At 52.4% G+C, this 20,843-nt stretch overlaps 5 protein-coding genes and 1 non-coding gene across 6 annotated transcripts; 4 read left to right on the top strand and 2 right to left on the bottom strand.

Annotated features, from left to right (window-relative positions):
* Positions 1-759: 759 nt before the first annotated feature.
* Positions 760-3,100, top strand: SMAC4_05554 (uncharacterized protein). The gene is made up of 6 exons (XM_003349222.2): positions 760-823; positions 1,114-1,211; positions 1,680-1,699; positions 1,819-1,882; positions 1,941-2,276; positions 2,332-3,100. Exons 2-6 carry the CDS (start codon positions 1,169-1,171, stop codon positions 2,421-2,423), a joined length of 555 nt encoding a protein of 184 aa, XP_003349270.1. The 5' UTR covers positions 760-823; positions 1,114-1,168; the 3' UTR covers positions 2,424-3,100.
* Positions 3,101-3,115: 15 nt separating this feature from the next.
* SMAC4_05553 (uncharacterized protein) lies at positions 3,116-5,795 on the bottom strand. The gene is made up of 2 exons (XM_003349221.2): positions 3,909-5,795; positions 3,116-3,846 (listed from the first exon to the last, which is right to left on the bottom strand). Exons 1-2 carry the CDS (start codon positions 5,186-5,188, stop codon positions 3,567-3,569), a joined length of 1,560 nt encoding a protein of 519 aa, XP_003349269.1. The 5' UTR covers positions 5,189-5,795; the 3' UTR covers positions 3,116-3,566.
* A 524-nt stretch (positions 5,796-6,319) lies between these two features.
* Positions 6,320-9,255, top strand: SMAC4_05552 (uncharacterized protein). The gene is made up of 4 exons (XM_024655726.2): positions 6,320-6,553; positions 7,318-7,441; positions 7,501-8,086; positions 8,141-9,255. Exons 1-4 carry the CDS (start codon positions 6,510-6,512, stop codon positions 9,085-9,087), a joined length of 1,701 nt encoding a protein of 566 aa, XP_024511567.2. The 5' UTR covers positions 6,320-6,509; the 3' UTR covers positions 9,088-9,255.
* Positions 9,256-10,275: 1,020 nt separating this feature from the next.
* Positions 10,276-18,256, top strand: SMAC4_05551 (uncharacterized protein). The gene is made up of 3 exons (XM_066090309.1): positions 10,276-11,564; positions 11,633-17,599; positions 17,664-18,256. The coding sequence occupies exons 1-3, from the start codon at positions 11,391-11,393 to the stop codon at positions 17,679-17,681; spliced, it is 6,159 nt and encodes a 2,052-aa protein (XP_065945990.1). The 5' UTR covers positions 10,276-11,390; the 3' UTR covers positions 17,682-18,256.
* Positions 18,257-18,268: 12 nt separating this feature from the next.
* On the top strand, positions 18,269-18,340 carry SMAC4_13200. Its single transcript has one exon. It is a non-coding gene; the product is annotated as a tRNA-Arg (tRNA).
* A 198-nt stretch (positions 18,341-18,538) lies between these two features.
* SMAC4_05550 (uncharacterized protein) lies at positions 18,539-20,427 on the bottom strand. The gene is made up of 3 exons (XM_003349218.2): positions 20,007-20,427; positions 19,651-19,929; positions 18,539-19,562 (listed from the first exon to the last, which is right to left on the bottom strand). Exons 1-3 carry the CDS (start codon positions 20,199-20,201, stop codon positions 18,849-18,851), a joined length of 1,188 nt encoding a protein of 395 aa, XP_003349266.1. The 5' UTR covers positions 20,202-20,427; the 3' UTR covers positions 18,539-18,848.
* Positions 20,428-20,843: the final 416 nt, after the last annotated feature.

Raw genomic sequence — 20,843 nt, 5'->3', positions numbered from 1 at the left:
AATTCCACAAGTCAGGAGGAACGCAGTGTTTGTGGTCGAGGACAGAGTGTACCTTCCCCCTGGCCTTTGTGAGATGTCACGAACCTGCATACGACCGAGCACCTGCAGTTTGTAATCCCCCCTTGTTAAATTGGACGAAGGTTATTGTCGATATTTGAAGTGCAAGTCGGAGTCTGGAACTAGAAAAAGGACAGATACCGCCGTGATCGAATTCCCATCAGGTCCTCCCTTCACTCCTACCAGAATGGAATCGCATTGGCTCTTTGATACAACACTGCCACAGGTAGTAGGTACCTACCTCTATGTAGACCGTGAACTCGTCGAGTTAGACAGATGGCAACAGGCCTACCAGAAGAGAGACGGGCCTCGTAAACTCAAACCTGTTCGGCACGACTCCTCACTTAAATGTTGCCATCCATACAGCCCCTCAAAGAGGCAAGAACCACGCAGCAAAGATTGGCATATGGCAGTGGTTGCCGGTTCATTCAGAACAGTCAAGTGAATGGAAGTTGAGAGTTGGATCACGGCCCTGCGCCGACCTACCAAAACCGGTGAATGGCCAAGGCAGGCAGGGTCAGGTCGCAGGGCAGGGGTCCCCTCCCCACACAAAGTGTCCTTCCAGAAAATTTCAACAGGAGGGAAACAGGAACCCAGACCACCCGCTCTGCTAGCTCCCCGCCTCGTTGAGTTTTGCCTGCCTCTGAACCAGCCGACAACTGCTATTTATCTGTCCTTCCTGCCCGTCCTGCTGCTTTCTTTCCTACCGCAACATCACTTTTTCTCTACAGTAACAGCATCTTCGACTCCAGTCCTCTTTTTTCCGGTAAGATCTCTTTCAGCTATTTCTCACTTTGCTGTATCCCGACACCAAGATCATCAGCCCATTCTTTCCAAGGTACCTTATCGCCCCAGGCTTATCCGAATAAACTGTACGGGTCCCCGATAAAGTGCTGCGATAAACCCCACACCAAGACTCCCCCCACCTTTTTTCCATTTTTGCACGTCAAAGCAAGCCCTCCAATCCAAGACAAAATTCCCACCCATACATTGGAAACTTTAATTGCCACCTACACCTCTCCCTTTACTGACCCATCAACAACTTCGTCTCGACAGACTTTCAATACCCAACTTCGAACCTTTCGATATACCCCCCCAACCAACATCAAAAATGGACTCCTTCGCTGCTCCCCAGGCCCGTGCCTGCTTCACTTGTGAGTTCGCCAATACAATCTCTGCGCCCTAGCTTTCGTTTGCTTCGCCGGCGTGACACATAGCTGTCGCCCGTGCTCGGTTTTCACAAAGCGTTGCGTCACTGCAATCCCTTTTACACTTCGATCCTGCGTCCCCGGATGCTACATACACACGGTTATACACAAGGAAGCTTAGCATCATTGTGCTGCGCGCTGGCGTCGGGTCCGGACCTTGGTCCTAGGTCCCGTGTACCGCCGCAGCCTTGATACTGTTGCGCTATGGGTTGCCATGCTTGGACAGGGCAGAACATCTTTACGAGTTCGAGATCTGTTCGTCGGTTGAGCGAGAGCTGTTGTACCAGAAGGCGAACAAGTTCTAAACCGTTTGGCCCCTACAGGCACCTGAATGAACCATTACCCACACATTGCCATATCAACAACAAACATCTTGAGAGTGAGGGGAGAGACATCTGACATGAAAGACATTAGGCGGCCAGACCACTCACCAGGTATGCGAAATATTCGGCGAGAGAGAAAGAGAAATACACCCTGAATGGCGGACGGGCGAAAACATCGGAGAGGTATACAAGTTGTGTGTTTGGTCATCATGCTGACTGGATATCAATAGGCCCGTGACTGCCCCAACAAGGGCGCTGCCAAGTGCTACAACTGCGGCAACGAGGGTCACATGAGTAAGTCCTCGCTCCAAAAACGTGTGCCTCTGAATGTCTTGCTGACAACATCATGCAGGCCGTGACTGCCCCGAGGGCCCCAAGGACAACGCCCGCACCTGCTACCGTTGCGGCCAGACCGGCCACATCAGCCGTGACTGCTCCCAGTCCGGTGGCCAGGGTGGCCAGTCCTCCGGCGCTGAGTGCTACAAGTGCGGCGAGGTCGGCCACATTGCCCGCAACTGCTCCAAGGGCGGTGCTGCTTATGGCGGCGGCTTCCAGAACTCCGGCTACGGTGGTGGCTTCGGCGGCCCCGCTAAGACCTGCTACTCTTGCGGTGGCATCGGCCACATGTCCCGCGACTGCGTGAACGGCTCCAAGTGCTACAACTGCGGCGAGTCTGGCCACTTCTCTCGTAAGTTTTCTTATGTCTACATTGATCCTGCACACAGCTAATCATGTCTCAATAGGCGACTGCCCCAAGGACTCCGGCTCCGGCGAGAAGATCTGCTACAAGTGCCAGCAGCCTGGCCACGTCCAGTCCCAGTGCCCCAGCGCTTAAATGCGCCCTACTCGCCAGGTAACACCAACTACCTTTGGCGGCCTCGCTCATCTGCTGTCTAATCGGTCCTGACCTTGCTCACTTCTCACCACCGAGATGAAGCAAGCAAGACCGGTGATAGACGGCTTTTACTGGGGGTGATGACATGGTGCTGCGTTTTTGCGTTGCCTTTCTGGGGGACTTTCTGTCCACGGGGTCGTTCTGCTGGTGTTTACTGGTCATCTGGATATCCGCTGTTTGGGACTTTTTTTCCCGGCGGGTCTCTTACACTTTTCTTAATTCTTCAACCTTTGCATTTTACGCGACACAAAACATCATGATGATCCGACAACCACTGGGGAAATTGGGAAAGCAAAAAAGGTCTTTTCACCAAAATTGGCGTCTGGACGGCCAGGGGTTACCTCTTCAACCAACCATACCGTATGGGTCTTTCTTACGACAAAAAGGGCTTGTGCAACAGGGGCGGGGCCATTGCACGACAACATCTTGCGGGTTTCTGTTTTTTTCACATATGGAACTTGAATGGGAAGGGAACTATCTTCATACTTTGAACGGGCATGAGGACATCATAATTATCCGAGATCTGACGGGAAAGCAAAAACGTATGGGGACTCTAGGTCAACGAATAAAAAGCGCCGAAAGGCCGTGGTGTGCGATGCGAGCGTAATGCATCGATGAACAAACAAACTTTAGTTCCTCTGCCTTGTGTGATGTGACTGCTGGTAAAAATCCGATGCTTGACAGGAATGGTGATATCAGAAGAAGAGGTCAACAACCTTGCCTTTTGGCCTACCAGTTGTTCGCTCTCGAGAGCCGTTGACTTGGTCGGTACGTCGGTCTCAACTGGATCCGACCTGTGCCAGATATCAAGTTCACATTGAAGGCGACACAGAATACTATGAAGACCTGACGAGTATACCTGAGACAAGGTCCAGAGTAGAAGCCAGACACAGGAGCAGACCAGCTACACGACCAAGAGTATCCACAGAAAGTCATGATGGTAGTGAAAACAACAGAATTGGAACGCTATTCATGCAATAGTTCTACATCGTCAACACCGCCCACCGTCCATTCACGGTTTCGGCGCCATCATAACCTGTTCTGTTTTCCCCTTTTTACTTTCTTTCCCTCTCTTTAGACCGTTTACAAGACAGCCTTGGGCATGTACTTCATAGCCTGCCTGACACCAAGGTCACCAAGGACCTCCTCAGCACCACCAAGGATGGCATCGAACTTGTAGCCGCGGTTGAAGTTCTCAATGACGCGACCCATGCCGGTCTGGGTCAAGCCACGACCACCCCAGATCTGGACGGACTCGTCGGCGATCTCGTGGGCGGCGCGCGTGCAAGACATCTTGAGAAGGGCGATGGGGCCGCCGAGATGCTTGGCTTGCTCGGAGTAGGGCATGTGGTTCATTTGGTAGCTGGAGGGAATGTTAGTTAGACGAACTCGGAAGGGGGAGAATTGATCTAGGGAGCTGCTTACGTGATGGTCTCGAGCCAGGACTGGTGAGCCTCGCAAAGGGCAATCATCTTGGCCAACTTCTGGCGAATGACAGGCTGGTCGATGAGACGCTTGCCAAAGACAAGACGCTGGTGAGCCCACTTGAGGGACTCCTCGACGACGAGGCGCATGTAGCGGATAGTGGCGCAGGCCATCATCCAGCGCTCGTGGTTGAAGTTGGAGAGAATGACATAGATACCCTTGTTCTCCTCGCCGAGCAGGTTCTCAACGGGCACCTTGACGTTGTCGAAGGTGATGTAGGTGGTGCCGGCGGCGGGCGAGTACGAGGTCTTGATGGGCTTGGTCTCGACGCCCTCGCCGCGCTCGATGAGGAGCACGGAGAGACCCTTCTCAGTCTTGACGCCGGTGACGAAGTAGTCGGAGAAGACACCGTTGGTGATCCACTTCTTGGTGCCGTTGACAATGTAGTGCTTGCCATCGGCGGTCTTGGTGGCGGTGGTGCGGAGGCCAGCGACGTCGGAGCCGGCAAAGGCCTCGGTGATGGCCAGACAGATCTTCTTCTTGCCGGAGAAGACCTCCTCAGTGATGCGCTTCTTGAGGGCAGGGTTCTTGTCGCCGTAGTTGAGGATGCAGGTCAGGCCAATGACCATGCCGGCCATGTTGCCGTCCTGGAAACCGCGGCAGGCCACGCGGACCTGCTCCTGAGCCATGATCATGTCGTGGAAGTAGTCGAATTCCTCACCCTTGACGGCGCCGTTGAGCAGGTTGACGCCGTGCAGGTGCTTGCCGGGACCCATGCGCATGTGCAGGATGCCGGCCTTGGACATCTTGTCGATCAGGTCCTGGCTGATGAGCTCGCCGGTGCGCTCCTTCTCGTGAGCCTCGGGGGCGAGCACCTCATCGGTGAATTTGCGGATGGCCTTCTGAAGGCTGCGGTGGCTGTCGTTGAAGTAGGGGCTCTTGAACTGGGGAGTGAGCCAGAGGGGCTCGGCGTAGGGGACGGGCGAGAGGTCGCCGGGGCGGGGGGTGATGATGGACTGCTTCTCGCCCTTGATGGTGCCGATGGCCAGGTCGTTGTACTTGATCAGCACCTCGTGCCTGTGGAGGTTGTAGAAGGCCGAGGTGGCGTCCTGGCCGCCGACCTGGCGGAGGACGGCCTCACCACCGGGGTGAGCGTCGAGGAACTCGGAGACATCGTAGACGACCGAGTCGATGATGAACCAGGTGCTGTCCTCGGTGTTGTGCTTCTTGACCTCCTCGCGGGTGAAGGTCTTGTCGGGGACGTTTAGTACGTTGGCCATTTTGAATGTGTGTGTAGGGGGGGTATAATATATATAAACAACAAAGAATTACACGATTCGGCTACGTCGTCCTAGAGGAGCAGGAGAATGGATGATGGATAATTGTAAAAAAAAAGATCAAGACACAGAGACAGAGAGGCACGGCTTTTACAACACACCGCGGATGGGCAGCCGAGGATCTTTTATTTTCAAAACCATGGCTGCGGAACATCGTCACCTGGAGAGCGGACCAGGGGCTGCTGGATGGACGGTACCATTGGATACTCGGACACCTCAGTGGCTGAGAATGGTTCTTGTGTGCCGAAGGCGTCGACCTCTCGGGATCTTCCTTTTGCTCGGTTCTCGGTTCCCCAGCCCAAAACGGGTGTTGCTCCAAGAAGACCAGGACGAGAGGCTATCGGTCTGCCTCGGCTTGCTGGATCGTGGGGTATGTGGAATGTGGGGAGCACGGGGCCATGTCTCCAATCTCCAATGTCTTGATTATGATTGGTTGGATTCTCTTGTCTTTCTCCAGCTCCTTGTTCAACTTTGTTGCATCCAGCGTTGGAGGCGCATCCGGCATGTGATGTATCCCTGGCCGTTTGAAGAAGAGGACCACGGCATTGTCTGAGGTAAGATTGTTAACACTTTATTTCCAGAACAAGGCTTCCAGGTTTTTGGACTTGAGTTTGGCATATTCTACAGTCAATATGCCTTCTTCGTGGAGGAGAATTCTCCGAGTGTTTTGGAGGGGGAGGTGGTCTCGCCAAGTTTGACAGATGACCACCTGGCAGACGTGGATCACGGCCCCATGGGGCAACACTTGCCAAGCATTATTGGATCCACTGCCAAAGGTCGTGTGTCCGTTATGGTTTTCGACTTGGACAAAGTTCAGCAAGGAGATGCTTTGAAGAGGCCGAGAGTGTCTCGAAATTGAGATGTTGAGATGACTGTTGGATTTGATGTGTGGCTACGGGTTGTCGAAATACATAAACACCAAAATTGTATTCGAAGGAAAGACCGACGATTTGGCTGTTGGCCGCTGGCTGTTGGTAACAGGCAACCCCTCATTGAATGGGATTCCCCACCTTCTACGAGGACATCGTTCGCCAAAAAGAAACAGGACTTCAACTTTTGGAGTTCCTCTCGTCCAGTTGACGATCTAGAACAAAACAAAACCAGTGGTGCGGATCTCTTTACGACAATCCAGGCCCTACCCCTTGCTTCAAAGCACGCTTTCTCAACTCTCGGGGCTGCGGGACACCTATTTTGAGCTTTTAGTTACGTCGAGCTACCGTTACTAGCTTGTCGAGCTTTCGGCGTTTGACTTACGGGCGAGCCCATGGTCATTGCTGCAAGATCATCAACGAGTGTGTTTGGACTCTTGTAAGTTTTTGACAAATAGGTTCTCCTCTTCTATACCCGTTGAAACGGCATGTCCATGGAAGTGTTAGTCACACCGAACATACTTAACGTCTCCAACTCTCGCCTTCGAGCAGTTCCAGTTTCGATCTGGTCATAGACTATTCACAACATGCTTGAAACATCAGCTTCGATTAGTCACCAAAGTCCGAAGAAACACCATATCCCTCTGGCAGGATTTGGCATACAGTACCAAGTGATATCGTGAAGGGCCGATGGGCAGTGCACACGGGACAAGCAGGATGACGCTGTAGGCTGTCTAAGTCTCGGCTATTTCAGCGAGGCTGTTATCAGCTGGTTTCAAGATACCCCTTTTGGTAATGGTCTGCCGTCTTCCGGTTGGACATCATGGACGGTCAAGTCATCCAAGGGATGGGGAAGGAACGCAGCATCACTGGTGTTGACAAACTCCCATGGAGTCGCTCTTTCGCCAACGCATGGGATTTGATATTCTGAATCAGCAACCCTTCTTTATATGATCACCTCATTGACCGCTTCCTTTGTTGCTTGTCACAAATCACACCGCCAAAGGGGCACTATTTACACATCTATCGCCACCGTTCTATCTCCATTTGGAAAGACAGCTCTTCCATCAGTCTTGACAACGACACTAGTCACTTCCTACCATTCTCATATCACATTTGACGTCCGCTTGGTTCAACGTTTCGGAGTCACTTTTCTGCGTCAAACTTAACCGAGATGGATGCTTACTCGATGTCTGTTGCTAGTGCTTCCCATATAAGCACCTCGAGGATATACCAGGATCTGAAGTCATCCAGGCTGCACACAGTCTCGAGTTTCAGCTTCGACAAGTTGTCAAGTCGATTTGGCATCAAAAACACATCTTTGAAGGTAAAGGCACCTAGACCGTTAGACGGAAAGGCCAAGATATGCTTACATTCCTGGACTAGTCTGGCACAATGGACCCCACGAAGAAACCACACATTGGAATAGTGGGAGCAGGCATAGCGGGTCTTCGAAGCGCCGGCTATCTCCTCGAGCTCGGATTCCAAGTCACCATTCTAGAGGCAAGAGACCGTCTCGGCGGCAGGATATACCAGGAGAAGTTACCTAACGGGCATTTCGTGGACATGGGAGCGAACTGGATCCACGGAACAAAAGAAAACTCCATCTTCCAGCTCGCTAAAGAGACAGGCACCATCACGACCAACTGGGACGGCGATGCAGCAGTGTTTGATGAGCACGGGCATATGCTTCCTGCGAAGGATGGCGAGAGGTTTTCCACGATAATGTGGAACATCATTGCGGAGGCGTTCCAGTACTCGGACAAGCACAGCGCTGAGATCGATGCCAGCAGGTCACTTTTGGATTTCTTCAAGGAAAAGGTGATAGGGCAGATTCCGGAGACAGAACCGGACTATGCAAGGAAAAGGGAGATTGTGCTGCAAATGGCGGAACTATGGGGCGCATTCGTTGGCAGTCCTGTTGAGAAACAGAGCCTAAAGTTTTTCTGGCTGGAGGAGTGCCTGGACGGAGGTATGCGAACTTCACAGACTGGAATCTTGGATGACGATGTTAACAGAGAACCAGAAAACCTCTTTTGCTCCGGCACCTACCGAAAAATTATGGAAAAGATTGTAGCCCCCGTCGTCGACGGTGGCGCCGACATCAAACTCCAAACCAGAGTCGCCGAGATCTTCGGCAAGTCCGCCAACACAGGCAGCAACACCGTCAAAGTCAAGACCACCGACAACCAGATCTACGAATTCGACGAACTTATCCTCACCACCCCGCTAGGCTGGCTCAAGCAAAACCTCCAAGTCTTCCACCCGCCTCTCCCTCCCCGCTTAACCACCGCCATCCAAAGCATCGGCTACGGCTGTCTCGAAAAAGTCTACATTTCATTCCCAAAGGCCTTCTGGCTCGAACCCGACGCCCCCTCCAAAAACAACAACGACAACCGCACAGTTAAAGGTTTCTGCCAATGGCTCTCCCCCTCGTACGCCTCCTCCACCAACCCATCCCGCTGGACCAACGAGATCGTCGAGCTCGGCTCCATCGACCCGTCCGTCGCCCATCCGACTCTGCTGTTCTACATCTACGGCGCTGAGTCCGAGTACGTCACCTCCAAGGTCCGCTCTCTTTCCTCCGGGGCCGATAAGAACGACTCCCAAGAAGCGGAATCCTTCCTTTACGAGTTCTTCAAACCCTACTACTCCCTCCTACCCTCCTACAACCCGTCCGACCCCGACTGTCAACCATCAGGTTATTTGGCCACCGACTGGTTGCACGACGACCTAGCGGGTAACGGAAGCTATTGCAATTTCCAGGTCGGGCTAAAGGAAGGGGATAAGGATATTTTGGCCATGAGACATGGTGTTCCTGAGGAGGGGATCTGGATGGCGGGAGAACATACGGCGACGTTTGTGGCGCTGGGGACAGTGACGGGGGCGTATTGGAGTGGTGAGGATGTAGCGAGACGGGTGGCGGAGGGGTTTGGAAGGGGTGTTTCTGGATCTAGGGAAGCGGCCGTGTAAGGAGGTTTGAGAAGAAGATGTTAGGAGAGGAGGAATGGTGTGATGAAGATGCGAGAAGAGCGAGCATGATAATTTTAGGGTTGTTTAGTGGAAAGGAATTGGATCGGCTCAGCAGGCGAGTTTTCGGGATAGGGGAGTTACTGATTAGGTACATATAGCGTCTGTTTGGAATTCAGAGAGGTTGAGGTGGTGTTTATCAGAGTATCCTTTAGCTTGTTGCTCGACTGATGCTCAACGGCGTGATATTTTGTACAAAACCATGTTCCCCTTCCACGTTTATGCCCTTTCGAAAGTTTTCATCTGCTTCAAATAGGCGAATATCTTGATATGAGGTCGTCAGAGATCACATGCTGTACGGTCGAAAGGCTGGATCTTTCGATGTTTCTTCAAGTTCAAAGATGGTGGGATACGCCTATCGGGTGGCGGATACACAAGATATGGTCTGATAGATCGTCCTCCTTTTGATGGCGTTGCGGCGTTGCGAACTTGTGACACCAGTGGCACTTGAGTGATACCTGACAATTCGCAAATCTGTGGAACGTTTGGGAACGTTTGGACGTAGTAAACAAATGATAAGTCATGGCGACGTCAGTGTTCAGTTTTCAGGTGTTTCCGTTGATGCAAGCGTTCAGACAGTGATTTGAGATTTCCCGCTTGTTGACCTGGAGTTGACAACATTGACCGAGCGGGCTGGGGGCCGGGAAGAGGCCTGGACGAGCCGGAGATAGATCTACGGGCTCTCGAATCTTGGGGTTTAGATCTCAGGCATCAGACAGCCCTCAGACCAGCCTCCTCGTCGGTTGATGAAGAAGAAAACAAGTTCTTTGCCACTCACTCTAACTTGGAAAGGGCAGTTTAGCGATGAACGGGAAGCAAATGTGATAACTCTGATGAGCGGCCAAGATACACCGTGACCGATAAGCACATGAATGGTGTTGTTCAAGATGGGAGGTTGAATCAAGGGAAAAAGGTCAACTGATTGGCGATACTGACCCCCTTGAAGCCTGTCACGGGGTTGGCCCAGCACCCGGCAAAGGCAGTGACCCCTGTACATGGAACTCCGCACCTCCCATGGTGGCTCTTTCAGGGATCGCTTACTGCCCGCAGCGCTTGCACCACCTCGGACGCCGATGACAGAACCCCCATGGTGAGGCCCGGTTGATGCAGTTGATGTTCTGGTGCATCCTGTGCCCCTCCACCAAAGCAAGCGTTCCTTCCACGACTTTTGAACACTGCAACACAGCCTGCGATCCAGGCGGTTCAGTTGGAAAGTATCACTGCCAATCAATTACCTTACAAGCGCACCTTGACGGCTTCCTCCTGCTTGGACATTGCATGTTCCATTCTCCATCTCTCTGCCCGCAACTTGGGTGCTCACATTCACAATCACATTCACATTCACATTCTTCAACGCGCACCCTTATCACCTTTCTTCTTTCCCTACAGCCACTTTTTCCTTAGTCAGTCAGTAGGGCCCAAGTTGAGTCACGACCTTTTACGACTTCCCAAGTAACCACGGTTCCCACCTTTCTTTTCCCCCCATCAGACCGGTTTAGATCACGCCGTCAGATCGGCCTCCGGTTCACAGTGTTCCTGAAACAGCGACAACGAAACAGGCTCCAGTTATAGGCTTCCCCCTCTGCCACTCCCTCTCGCCCCGTGAACGTCACCAGCCGCCGGGCTTCGCGTTATCTTATCAACAAACGGATAAGGCAACCGACCGTTACACCATACAAGAGACAGGAACTATTCCTAGACAACTACACCCCGAACCACCACCTCCTCACAGCCCTCTCTCTATACATCCCTCTATGACCAACTAGTTAGACATACCCCAGAAAGGTAGACAGAACCAACTTCAACTCTCCCAAACCAAATACAACCCAGCGATGCCCGCCGCTCAATCATGACCTTCCCCGTCTTCCGCTACCTCGTCCATACCGCTACTCGGCTACCTGTTGGATGGTTGTTGTCATTGGAGGACACTCTTCAGTGATCCAGTCCGCCCTTCGTCATCCTCGCTCGATATCCCATAGGCTTGTCATCTCACTGTGTGTCTAGTCATTTGCCGGAGACCCTGAACAGGTTGGGTGCCGTTAACCGACCGACTTCGGCATCTAGACTTATACCCTTCCTTATACGCTCCCGCTCCATCTACCTTGTCTGCCTAGAACCATCACCGTCTACAACACTCTCGGCATACCTTGACGGCCACTGCCGGCTTCACACTTCGTTCCCCCGAGACCTCGCCTACGATACCCAAACATAATAACGAACGAGCCGACGAACGAACCACCGAAACCATGTCTTTCTTATATCGATCCTTCGTCAACTCGATTCTACCGAAGCAGTTGCTTCGCTTCGTCTTAGCACGCCTAGACATCCTCGACTCCCAGGCACTCGACCTAGACAACCTCAACTTTGCTATTGGGCGAAATACTGTTCTAGAGTTTCGTGATGTTGGACTTATTCTATCCGTACGTGATGCTTCCTATCTGTACTGCTCTATCATCACGCTAACCACTGGGTACTGCTCCCTCAACAGAAACTCGAAGCCCTAGCGAAACTACCCCCAACCTTCAAGTTCCAAAAGGCCAAAGTCCTCCTACTACGCATCACATTACCGGTCGATATCTTCAATAGTTCAATAACAATCGACGTTGAAGGTGTTGATGTTAGGTTACGGGTGGCGTCAAAGCAAGAGCAGGATGAACAAACAGCCAAGAAGAAGGGAACACACAAGGAGGGCGATGAAGTTGTGCCAACTGCTGCCGACCTAGCACAGTCTTTCCTGCAGACGGCAGTCCCGGCCGACGAGAAGAGGCGGCTGGAAAAGGCTCTCGCTGAGGAAGTACAGGAGGCGTTGGCCGAGTCCATGAGCGACTCCGAAACTGATGACGATGGCTCCTTTGCTACCTTTGGCACCGGTCAGGGCTTGTCGTTGCCAGCCTTCTTCACCAACTTCCTGCAGGGCATCATCGACAGGCTCCAGATCCGAATTCACAAGGTCACCTTCCAACTCGATATGGAAGTACCCGTCGAACCGGGTCTATCGACGACCGAGCTCGTTACCCTCCAGCTGGCGCTGGACGAGGTCATTGCGGAAGGAGTCATGGCACCGGAACAACAAGAAAATGGCTCACTTGCGATAGTACCGAGGGAAGGCAAGCGTCATATCCTCCTGGACAATCTCCGGGCATTCCTGATTACGGAAGCGAACGTATTCTCTTCCCTATTACCGACTCAGTCAGCACAGTCATTGGTGAAATCCCAGGGATCAGTACCCCATGATGTACCGTCAACATTTCCCGATATGTCGTGTTCAATGCAGTCATCAATGGGGGGCTTGGATATGAGCTTAAACCCAGATCAGATCGAAGCCCTGGACATGCTTGCACAGAGCCACTACGAGGCACGCGATAGCGAAGATGCTTTGAATATTCCGTATGAGGACGACACCGGGGATCCAGAAGCCGAAGAGAATGTTGATGGATCTTCGCCTCTTTCGACGCCCAGGGCTTCCATCTACCAGGAACATGACGCACCGATTCTCCAGGACCATGCCAACTCAGCTGTCATGCAACATCAACCGGAACTATGGTCGTCCTACGAGCGGGGGATTCGATCCGAACCCGCTCTTAATCTGACGAGTTTCCAGCCTCTGGATATGCTCTCTGGTGCCGTGTCTCCGGCACACTCTGCGCCATCTTCGTCTGCTAGTTCAGTACGGTCGGACGATGATGTACCAAGCGCTGACGTGGAGGATCTCGCACAGTCACATCTCTACAGCCACGAGGAGGCCGAGAGTATGTACATGAGCGCGTTCTCCGATGCTCGTTCAACGATGATTCCCGGAACCAACATGCCAGGGGGTTGGGAGTCTGAATCGTCCGGGGGCGAGTCGGCCTCAGAGCAAAGCCCCCCGAGCACTCAACCTCCGGTTGCACGCGAACTGCCACCATCCCCCAGCGATAACCCGGAACTACCTGACCCACGACCTCCCCCCGAATCGATCCAAGGTGATGGACCACACCACGAAGATACACCACGCGGGATTACGCGAATGGTCAAGGAGATCGTGTCATTGGACTCCATCTCCGTTTACGTTCCGTCAACGAGAAAGCAACAGATTCCTATACCAGTCACTAATCTTGCGAAGTCGAATCCTAAACTTCCAGGAGCGTTTTCAGTTCATCAGTCATATTACAGTAATACTACGGATCAGTCAAAGTTCTTAACTCCTGAGGAACCTGAAGAGGATCACCATGACGAGGGCATCGAAGTCGTTTTCAAGCCTCTGACACTGCGGTTCGATTCATCAGTGGGATTCCTGCTTGCCATGGTCGTTACACGGCTGCTGGAAGCATTTCAAGGGTCACCAGATGAGACTGCGAAAATTGAGCCATCCAAGGATGAATCGAGTATACCTGATATCAAGGTTACCTTGGAACAGGTAACCGTGCAGTTCCTGGAGAAGCTGGCTGGCGTAGCCGATACCGCGAAGAGGATATTTGAGACACGACAACCTGCCTTCGGCTCGGATGTCCTCCTTGAGGCCAGCCTTACGAACTTGAACGCATCTACGCAGAAGTCCGAATCCCAAACGGAGGTAAATATCGGCATCGAGAAGTTCACGTTCGGTTATGCCGACGAACCCATCGTCTCGTTCAAGAGCGAGACTGAATTGGTCAGCTCCACATCGACTGTTGGTGCGTTACCCATTGGAAAGGACATTGCAGTCAAGGCCACTATCACATCCGACGTGACTCGGGTTGACGTGAAGACATTACCTCTCTACATGAAGCTCGATTTACAGAGGTTGGACGAGACATTCAGCTGGTTTGGAGGACTGAGCAGTTTCCTTAACATGGGATCGTCAGAGGCCTCCGTAGAGAAGGCTGTACAGAAACCAACGAAACCCCCTCAAAAGGCCCGGGGCGTGCGCTTCGAAGACTCGATTGATTCTATGGAGAAGCGGTCAGAGAGCAAGATTGATGTGCGCATCAACGGTGTGCAAGTGGACGTGATCGGCAAAGACTGCAGTGCAGTCCTGAACACGAGTGCCATGAAGCTAGCACACCGCGAAGAACTAATCGGCATTCACTTTTCTACGATCAGGCTCTCCGGACCTTTCGTGAAGAATTCCCGTGCCATGCCGCCAGTCATTCTAGAATTGACTAATACAATGCTGAAATACGTCTTGACGCCTCGGACCGAGGATCTCGAACGGCTTCTTGAGCTTATTACACCCTCAAAGGTCAAGTTCGATGAGGACGAGGATGAGATCATGGTGGATACCTTGCTAAGGCAGAGGAGGAAGGGGTCAGTTCTTGAGTTGACCGTTGGTATTGTTAAAGTGAGGGCGGGCAATCTGGCTCTGCTTGACTGTATCCCGAGTTTGGTGGAGGATCTTACCAAGCTGGGGACAGTCGCAAAGTATCTACCGGAAGATGACAGGCCAGGTCTGCTTACGCTTGGGCAGGTCAAAAACGTGGACTGTGAAGTTGATGTCGGAGGCAGGTTTGGTGTTGTCAACGCGCGACTGGAAAACGTTGAGTTGGCTCAGATCACAGTACCGTCGTTGGTGGCAGTCGCGGTCGGCGTTATCGAGGTCAACCGGAATGAGAAGGACGGTTCGAAGAAAGAGGAGCTGGTAAGCACGTTCACTGCCAAGGCTCCGGGTACCTCGCAGGCGCCTGTCCTGATGATGCGCATGATCGACGATATCGAACCGGTGTTGAAGGTCAAGCTTTTCGGCCTGAACGTGGACTACCGAGTAACGACAGTCATGGACGTGCTGGGGCTTTCTCCGGAAGACACAACACCGGAGGAATATGATGCCCATTTGGCTGCTTCCGTCGCGAACCTTGGAGGCCAGGCGACTGCCGCTCTGAGGAGACAAGACACGCCAGAGAGCCCAGTGGTGGAAAAGGAGTTCAAGCCCATAAAACTTGATGTTGCCTTCCGCGACTGCGTCATTGGCCTCAACCCTCTTGGACGACCTTCAAAGTTGGCTATCGTACTTGCAGACTCGCATCTGGAAGCCATTCCCGGCAAGGACAACACTCTTGACGCTACAGCAACCTTGAAGAAGGCGTGCATTCTTCTCATTGACGATGTGAAAACCCTGCAAGACGTCCAGATCAACACACGAGGACGCACCCCAGCCATGAGCACCCCTCAGGCTCATGAACTTTGCAAAAAGGGATTCGTCAGCATTTGCGAGATATCATCCGCAAAGGCTGTCGTCAAGGTTGGCAAGGATGATGATGGGGAATCTCATGTTGAGGTGTCTGTCCGTGATGACCTGCTTGTTCTTGAGACTTGCGCGGATTCGACACAGACACTTATCTCATTGGCCAACGCACTCACGCCACCGACTCCCCCTAGCAAGGAGATCAAGTACAGGACATCCGTGTTGCCTGTTGAAGACCTGTTTGCGTCTATTACCCATGATGCTTTTGGCAGAGCAGAGGGAGAGTATGACTTTGACAATGACTTTGCCGGTGCTCAAGGCATGGAGTACGGGAATGAAGACGACGATGACTACTATGGCATAGGAAGCACGGAGCATCTCGAGGTACAGTCAGAGGGGTATGGTGTCGCAGAGGAGCTATTTGATGCTACTAACAGTTCGATACTGGACGGCGATATTGAGGTGGAGAATACGAAGGACGGCATGCTCGTCAGCGCAGCAAACCTTGACGAGCCTCCGGCTAGCAGCCAGAGTGAGAGTGACCTGGATATCCAGGAGAATTACTTCTCTTCTGAACCGGTTCAGCACACGACGCCCCGCTGGAACTCGAGGAAGAACCTTTACGAACAGTCGAGTGATTCCAAGGTCTCAAAGAGCCCTCTTGTCATCTACGTTCGGGATGTTCATGTCATCTGGAATCTGTACGATGGCTACGACTGGGTTCGCACGCGGGAGATTATCACCAAGGCGGTCCAGGATGTGGAGGCTAAGGCATACGAACGCAAGGCTCGAGCTGAACGCCACACTCATGAGGACGAAGGAGATGAAGCATCCGTCGTTGATGACTGCTTGTTCAACTCGATTTATATCGCGGTGGGACCCAACGGTGACCCAACCAACCTCCGACGAGCTATAAACCAGGAGTTGCAGTACCAGGACACCACCACCGAAACCGAGTCCATTGCCACCACGGCATTCACCACCTCGACTGCCCGCGCTTCAGGACACCGTCAATCGCGGCCAAGGGGGAAGACGCTGAAGCTTAGCCGCAGTAAGAACCACAAGATCACGTTCGAGCTGAAGGGCGTCAACATCGACGTGGTGACCTTCCCACCCGGCAACGAGACGATCAACACCATTGATGTTCGCATCCACGATTTGGACGTCTTCGACCATATTCGGACCTCAACATGGAAGAAGTTCGCCATGTACGACATTGATGCAGGCGAACGGGAGCTTAGTAGGCACATGGTCCATCTTGAGGTTCTCAACGTTAAGCCTGTTCCTGATCTGCCGGCTACGGAGCTTGTGGTCAAGGTCAACATCCTTCCACTAAGACTTCACGTCGACCAGGACGCTTTGGACTTTATCACGAGGTTCTTTGAGTTCAAGGATGAGTCGCAGCCTATTCATCAGTCAACTAGCGATGTGCCGTTTGTTCAGCGCTGCGAGGTCGGTGACGTGCCGATACGGCTGGACTTCAAGCCAAAGCGGGTGGATTATGGTGGGCTGAGGTCTGGTCGTACGACAGAGTTTATGAACTTTGTCATCCTTGAGGATTCCAGGCTCGTGCTGAGACATGTTATCTTGTATGGTGTGTCTGGACTCGACACGCTGGGCCAGAAGCTCAACGACATCTGGACCGCCGACGTCAAGTCAACCCAACTCCCTGGCGTCCTAGCCGGCGTGGCGCCTGTCCGCTCGCTCGTTAATGCCGGCTCTGGTTTCAAGGATCTCATCGAGATTCCCATCAGGGAGTACAAGAAGGACGGTCGAATCTTCCGCAGCATCGGTAAAGGAGCGACAGCATTCGCAAAGACCACGGGCACAGAAGTCGTCAAGCTAGGTGCCAAACTCGCCATTGGTACTCAATACGCCCTCCAAGGCGCCGAAGGCATGCTAGCCAAGAGCCCTCCCACAGGCAGCCACAACTATGCCCACGCCGGCCCTTCATCCTCCTCGGTAGCCGCAGCAGGCGGAGGAGACTATGACGTTTTGGACGAAGATGAGTTCGCCGATGACCACACACCCAAGGCAATCAGTCTCTACGCCGACCAACCCTTGGGTATCATGCAAGGCATGCGTGGCGCCTACGCCAGTTTGTCTCGGGATATTGCGATTGCCAGAGACGCGATCATTGCGGTGCCTACTGAAGTGATGGAGAGCTCGAGCGCGCAGGGAGCGGCGAAGGCGGTACTGATGCAGGCGCCGACGATTTTGTTCAGGCCGGCGATCGGGGTGAGCAAGGCTATTGGGCAGACGTTGCTGGGTGCGACAAATGCGTTGGATCCGAATCATCGGAAGAGGATTGAGGCGGTATGTCTTTATCCATTTCCTACACGACTTGATAGCAGTTTACTGACAACGATGGTATGAACAGAAATACAAGAAGCACTAAGCAAGCGTAAGGAAAGGCAACGAGCCTCCTAGCTTTCAGTGTCGAACACGATTACCATTATAGCTGAATGGATGGATAACTGAACCTAATGGCATGGATTTTAGGGTTGGATTGTTTTGACTTGGTTGAGTTACGCATATCGAGCTCCCGTCAGGATGAGTATCGAGTATGCCAGGTGGTAGGAAACCACGACACGGCAATCTCCGTTGGGCATGAAGAGGTATCAGGTCCTTCTCCTCTTTTCTTCTCCCTTTGTTATTGTCACGCAAGCATGGAACGCATGGAATCAAGGCAGAGTTGTATGGCTTTCCCGGTTATGGGATATGGTCTTTCAAGCCCGTCTTTCAAATCACTCTTGGTTTTTGGCTGGGTTGGTAACTTGGTATGGATTGCTTGGTTGGGTACACGGTGAGCATCATGGTTTTGTTTTTATTGCAGTATTACATGGTGTCAAACAGCAGACGGGCAGACAGAGAGACAGATACGAAGATGAATGCATATTTTAATTTTTATACTGGAGGAGCGCAAAAGGTCTAGTGCCACTTCATAAGGTAATGCAAAATGACAAATATACAACAAAAACACATGGTCCGCTGGCTCAATGGCAGAGCGTCTGACTACGAATCAGGAGGTTCCAGGTTCGACCCCTGGGTGGATCGAGATTTCGAAATCCTTCAGAGTTTCTGAAGTTTCTCTATTTTTGCAGATTTTTCCAGTGTTTTTGGGTGGTGTGAAGGGTGGAGGTTGACATGGATATCCTGGGTGTGGAGCTTGTCCAGGGCGGAGCTTGGGATGACCTCAGATGTCATAGCTTCAACAACGACGGATAATCTATGAACTGCTGTCTTTTTGTACTACAGTAGATATTATTGATGCAGTAGGTATAGACAGTATCTCTTCTTGTTGTACTATGCTCATTAATGTGTGTATATCTATCCTTTCGGAGGCCTTTTCCCGCTTGCTTTTCCATAGGTAGGTAGTCGTGCAACCGGTTATTCCGAACCCATTAAGTCCAACCCGACCGAATTTCCCATGTCTTTGCTTTGCTTTTCAGAACCAAAACCATCCTTGTTTCATTGTTATGTTCATTCATCATACATGTACAGTGAATCCTACTCTACTTGCTCTGCTCTTTTTGGGTCTATCAACCCCAGGTCCAAGAAGTGTCTAAGCCTCAATCTCATCATCCCCCCACCCGGCCTCCTTCGCCTGGGGCTTCGCACTAGCACTCCCACCGCCCACTACCCTTCCACCGACCTTCCTCTTGACCCTGCACCGCATACCAATCTCCTCATCAAAGATGAACTGCCAAATCACATGCGTCCAGCTGCGATGCTGCGGCAGTCCCTCGTAGAACTCGCTGGCAATCTCGTACAGCTTTGGCAGTCTGGTCCACGGAATGGCCGGGAAATCGTGATGTTCGTTGTGCAACCCGACGTTATAAGTAACCCAGTTCAATGGACCATAGTAACTGAACGTCTCCGGCACAGGGATCTTGTTCGCAGGGTCGCGCGCCTCGGGGGTGATCTTTTCGTAGACGTAGTGCTCTGCGATGAAGTGGCCGGCTGTGGGGTGCAGACTGCCGGCGAGGAAGGATGACAACAAAAAGTAGAGGAGGGAGTTAACTGTGAACCAGGAGTCTGGCAACAAAAAGACCAGAGAGTAATCGACGAAGAGCTGGATGACGAGGTTGAGCCAGTGCACCCAGGTGAAGGGTACGCGGTAGATGGCCATGGGACGCAGGGCGTAGAAGAAGATCTGGAAGGTGCAGAAGAAGGCTTTGCCGAGGATGGAGTCGAGGAAAACGGCTTCGAAGGCGGTGGGAAGGTCGGTGTCGAGGCCGTCGACGCCGAGGGATTTGTGGTGGGTTAGGTGGTAGGGCTGTTTTTTGTTATACTTTGTTAGCTGTTGTTTACCGGGCCCAAAGAGAGGAGGGGAGGGAGAAGAGGGAAGGGGAAGATAAACCTACCCGGAAAGAAGCACTATACGGCACAGCAATAGGCAAGTTGGCGATAATAGCAAAGAGCCTGTTGGCGGTAGGCGAGCGGAAGGCCAGATTATGGGAGATCTCGTGGATGGCTAGGAACAAGTTCTGGTTGCAGGTAGCGCCGAAGACGTAGCCCGTGAGCCAGAACTTCCACGAGAAGAAGGAGGTGTCGCGCAGGAGATGGGCGAGCAGGAATTGGAGCGAGACGACGCCGAGGACGACCCATTTGGTTAAAGGTTCGGGACCGCAGAGCTTGGTAACCTGTCATTGAAGCATAAGAATTAGTATTCATCTTAGGAGTAGTGTCTAAGTGGTCTGTCTGACGGGAAACAACGTACCTCTGGATGCGCCTTGATAATGGCCATGCGCCGCGTCCGGTGAGGTTCCTCGGTATAAGTCCAAAAGAAGTCCTTCTCGAGAGCATCGTTCTGGTCGCTGGCAGCGCCAGTGGTCTCTAGCTTGTCATTCTGTTGTTGTTTCCGTTGCTTGGACGACGAGTCCGTGGTGGCCGTCGTTACCGCTGAGGCGGCCATGATGTTGTTGCTGGTCGTTACAACTTCGGAACTCGTGGGAAGATGAATGTTCGAGTGTGCGGTTCCCAAGAGACAACTGAAACCCAACTATTCCACGGTAAAGAATGAAGGGAACTGAAAAAGAAGGTGTAGAGTAGGATGAAAGAGAGAGATGGTGAAATTGGAATGTAATTCAGGGTCCAACTACTCAACAACTTTCTTTCAGAGTAGCACCAAGCTGTCTGTCCCACACGTGTAAACAGACAGATAAGGAGAGTGGGCGTTGTTGTCAAGCAATCCCACAAGCCTGGAACGTCTTGGCGAACAGTGGACAATCCAGGGGCAGGATGCCCGAACACTGGACGGGCAGTGGCGGCGGGCCTTTCACCGCTGTCCCACACCAATTGACATTCCGCCCCCGTGGACGAGGTGTTCGAAGGATCGTAAAGTTTTAGCGGGGCCCCGAACCTATGCAGCCAATGACACCGGACTCGCCGCCCTCCGTCCCGCGTTATTGGCCCAAGCTCCCGGGCTGTGGTTGCCCCTGAGATGCTTTGCCCCTGAAATATCCAAACAGTTGGATGTCGACTCGGCCAATCTGATGAGCAGTGAGGTGAGAATTACTGGAGATCATGCCAGCAAACATAAGAATGGTCTATAGTG

Source organism: Sordaria macrospora, chromosome 2 (genome assembly GCF_033870435.1).
Source record: "Sordaria macrospora chromosome 2, complete sequence".
NCBI lineage: Eukaryota > Fungi > Ascomycota > Sordariomycetes > Sordariales > Sordariaceae > Sordaria > Sordaria macrospora.
This window is presented reverse-complemented; position numbering and strand designations above follow the sequence as displayed.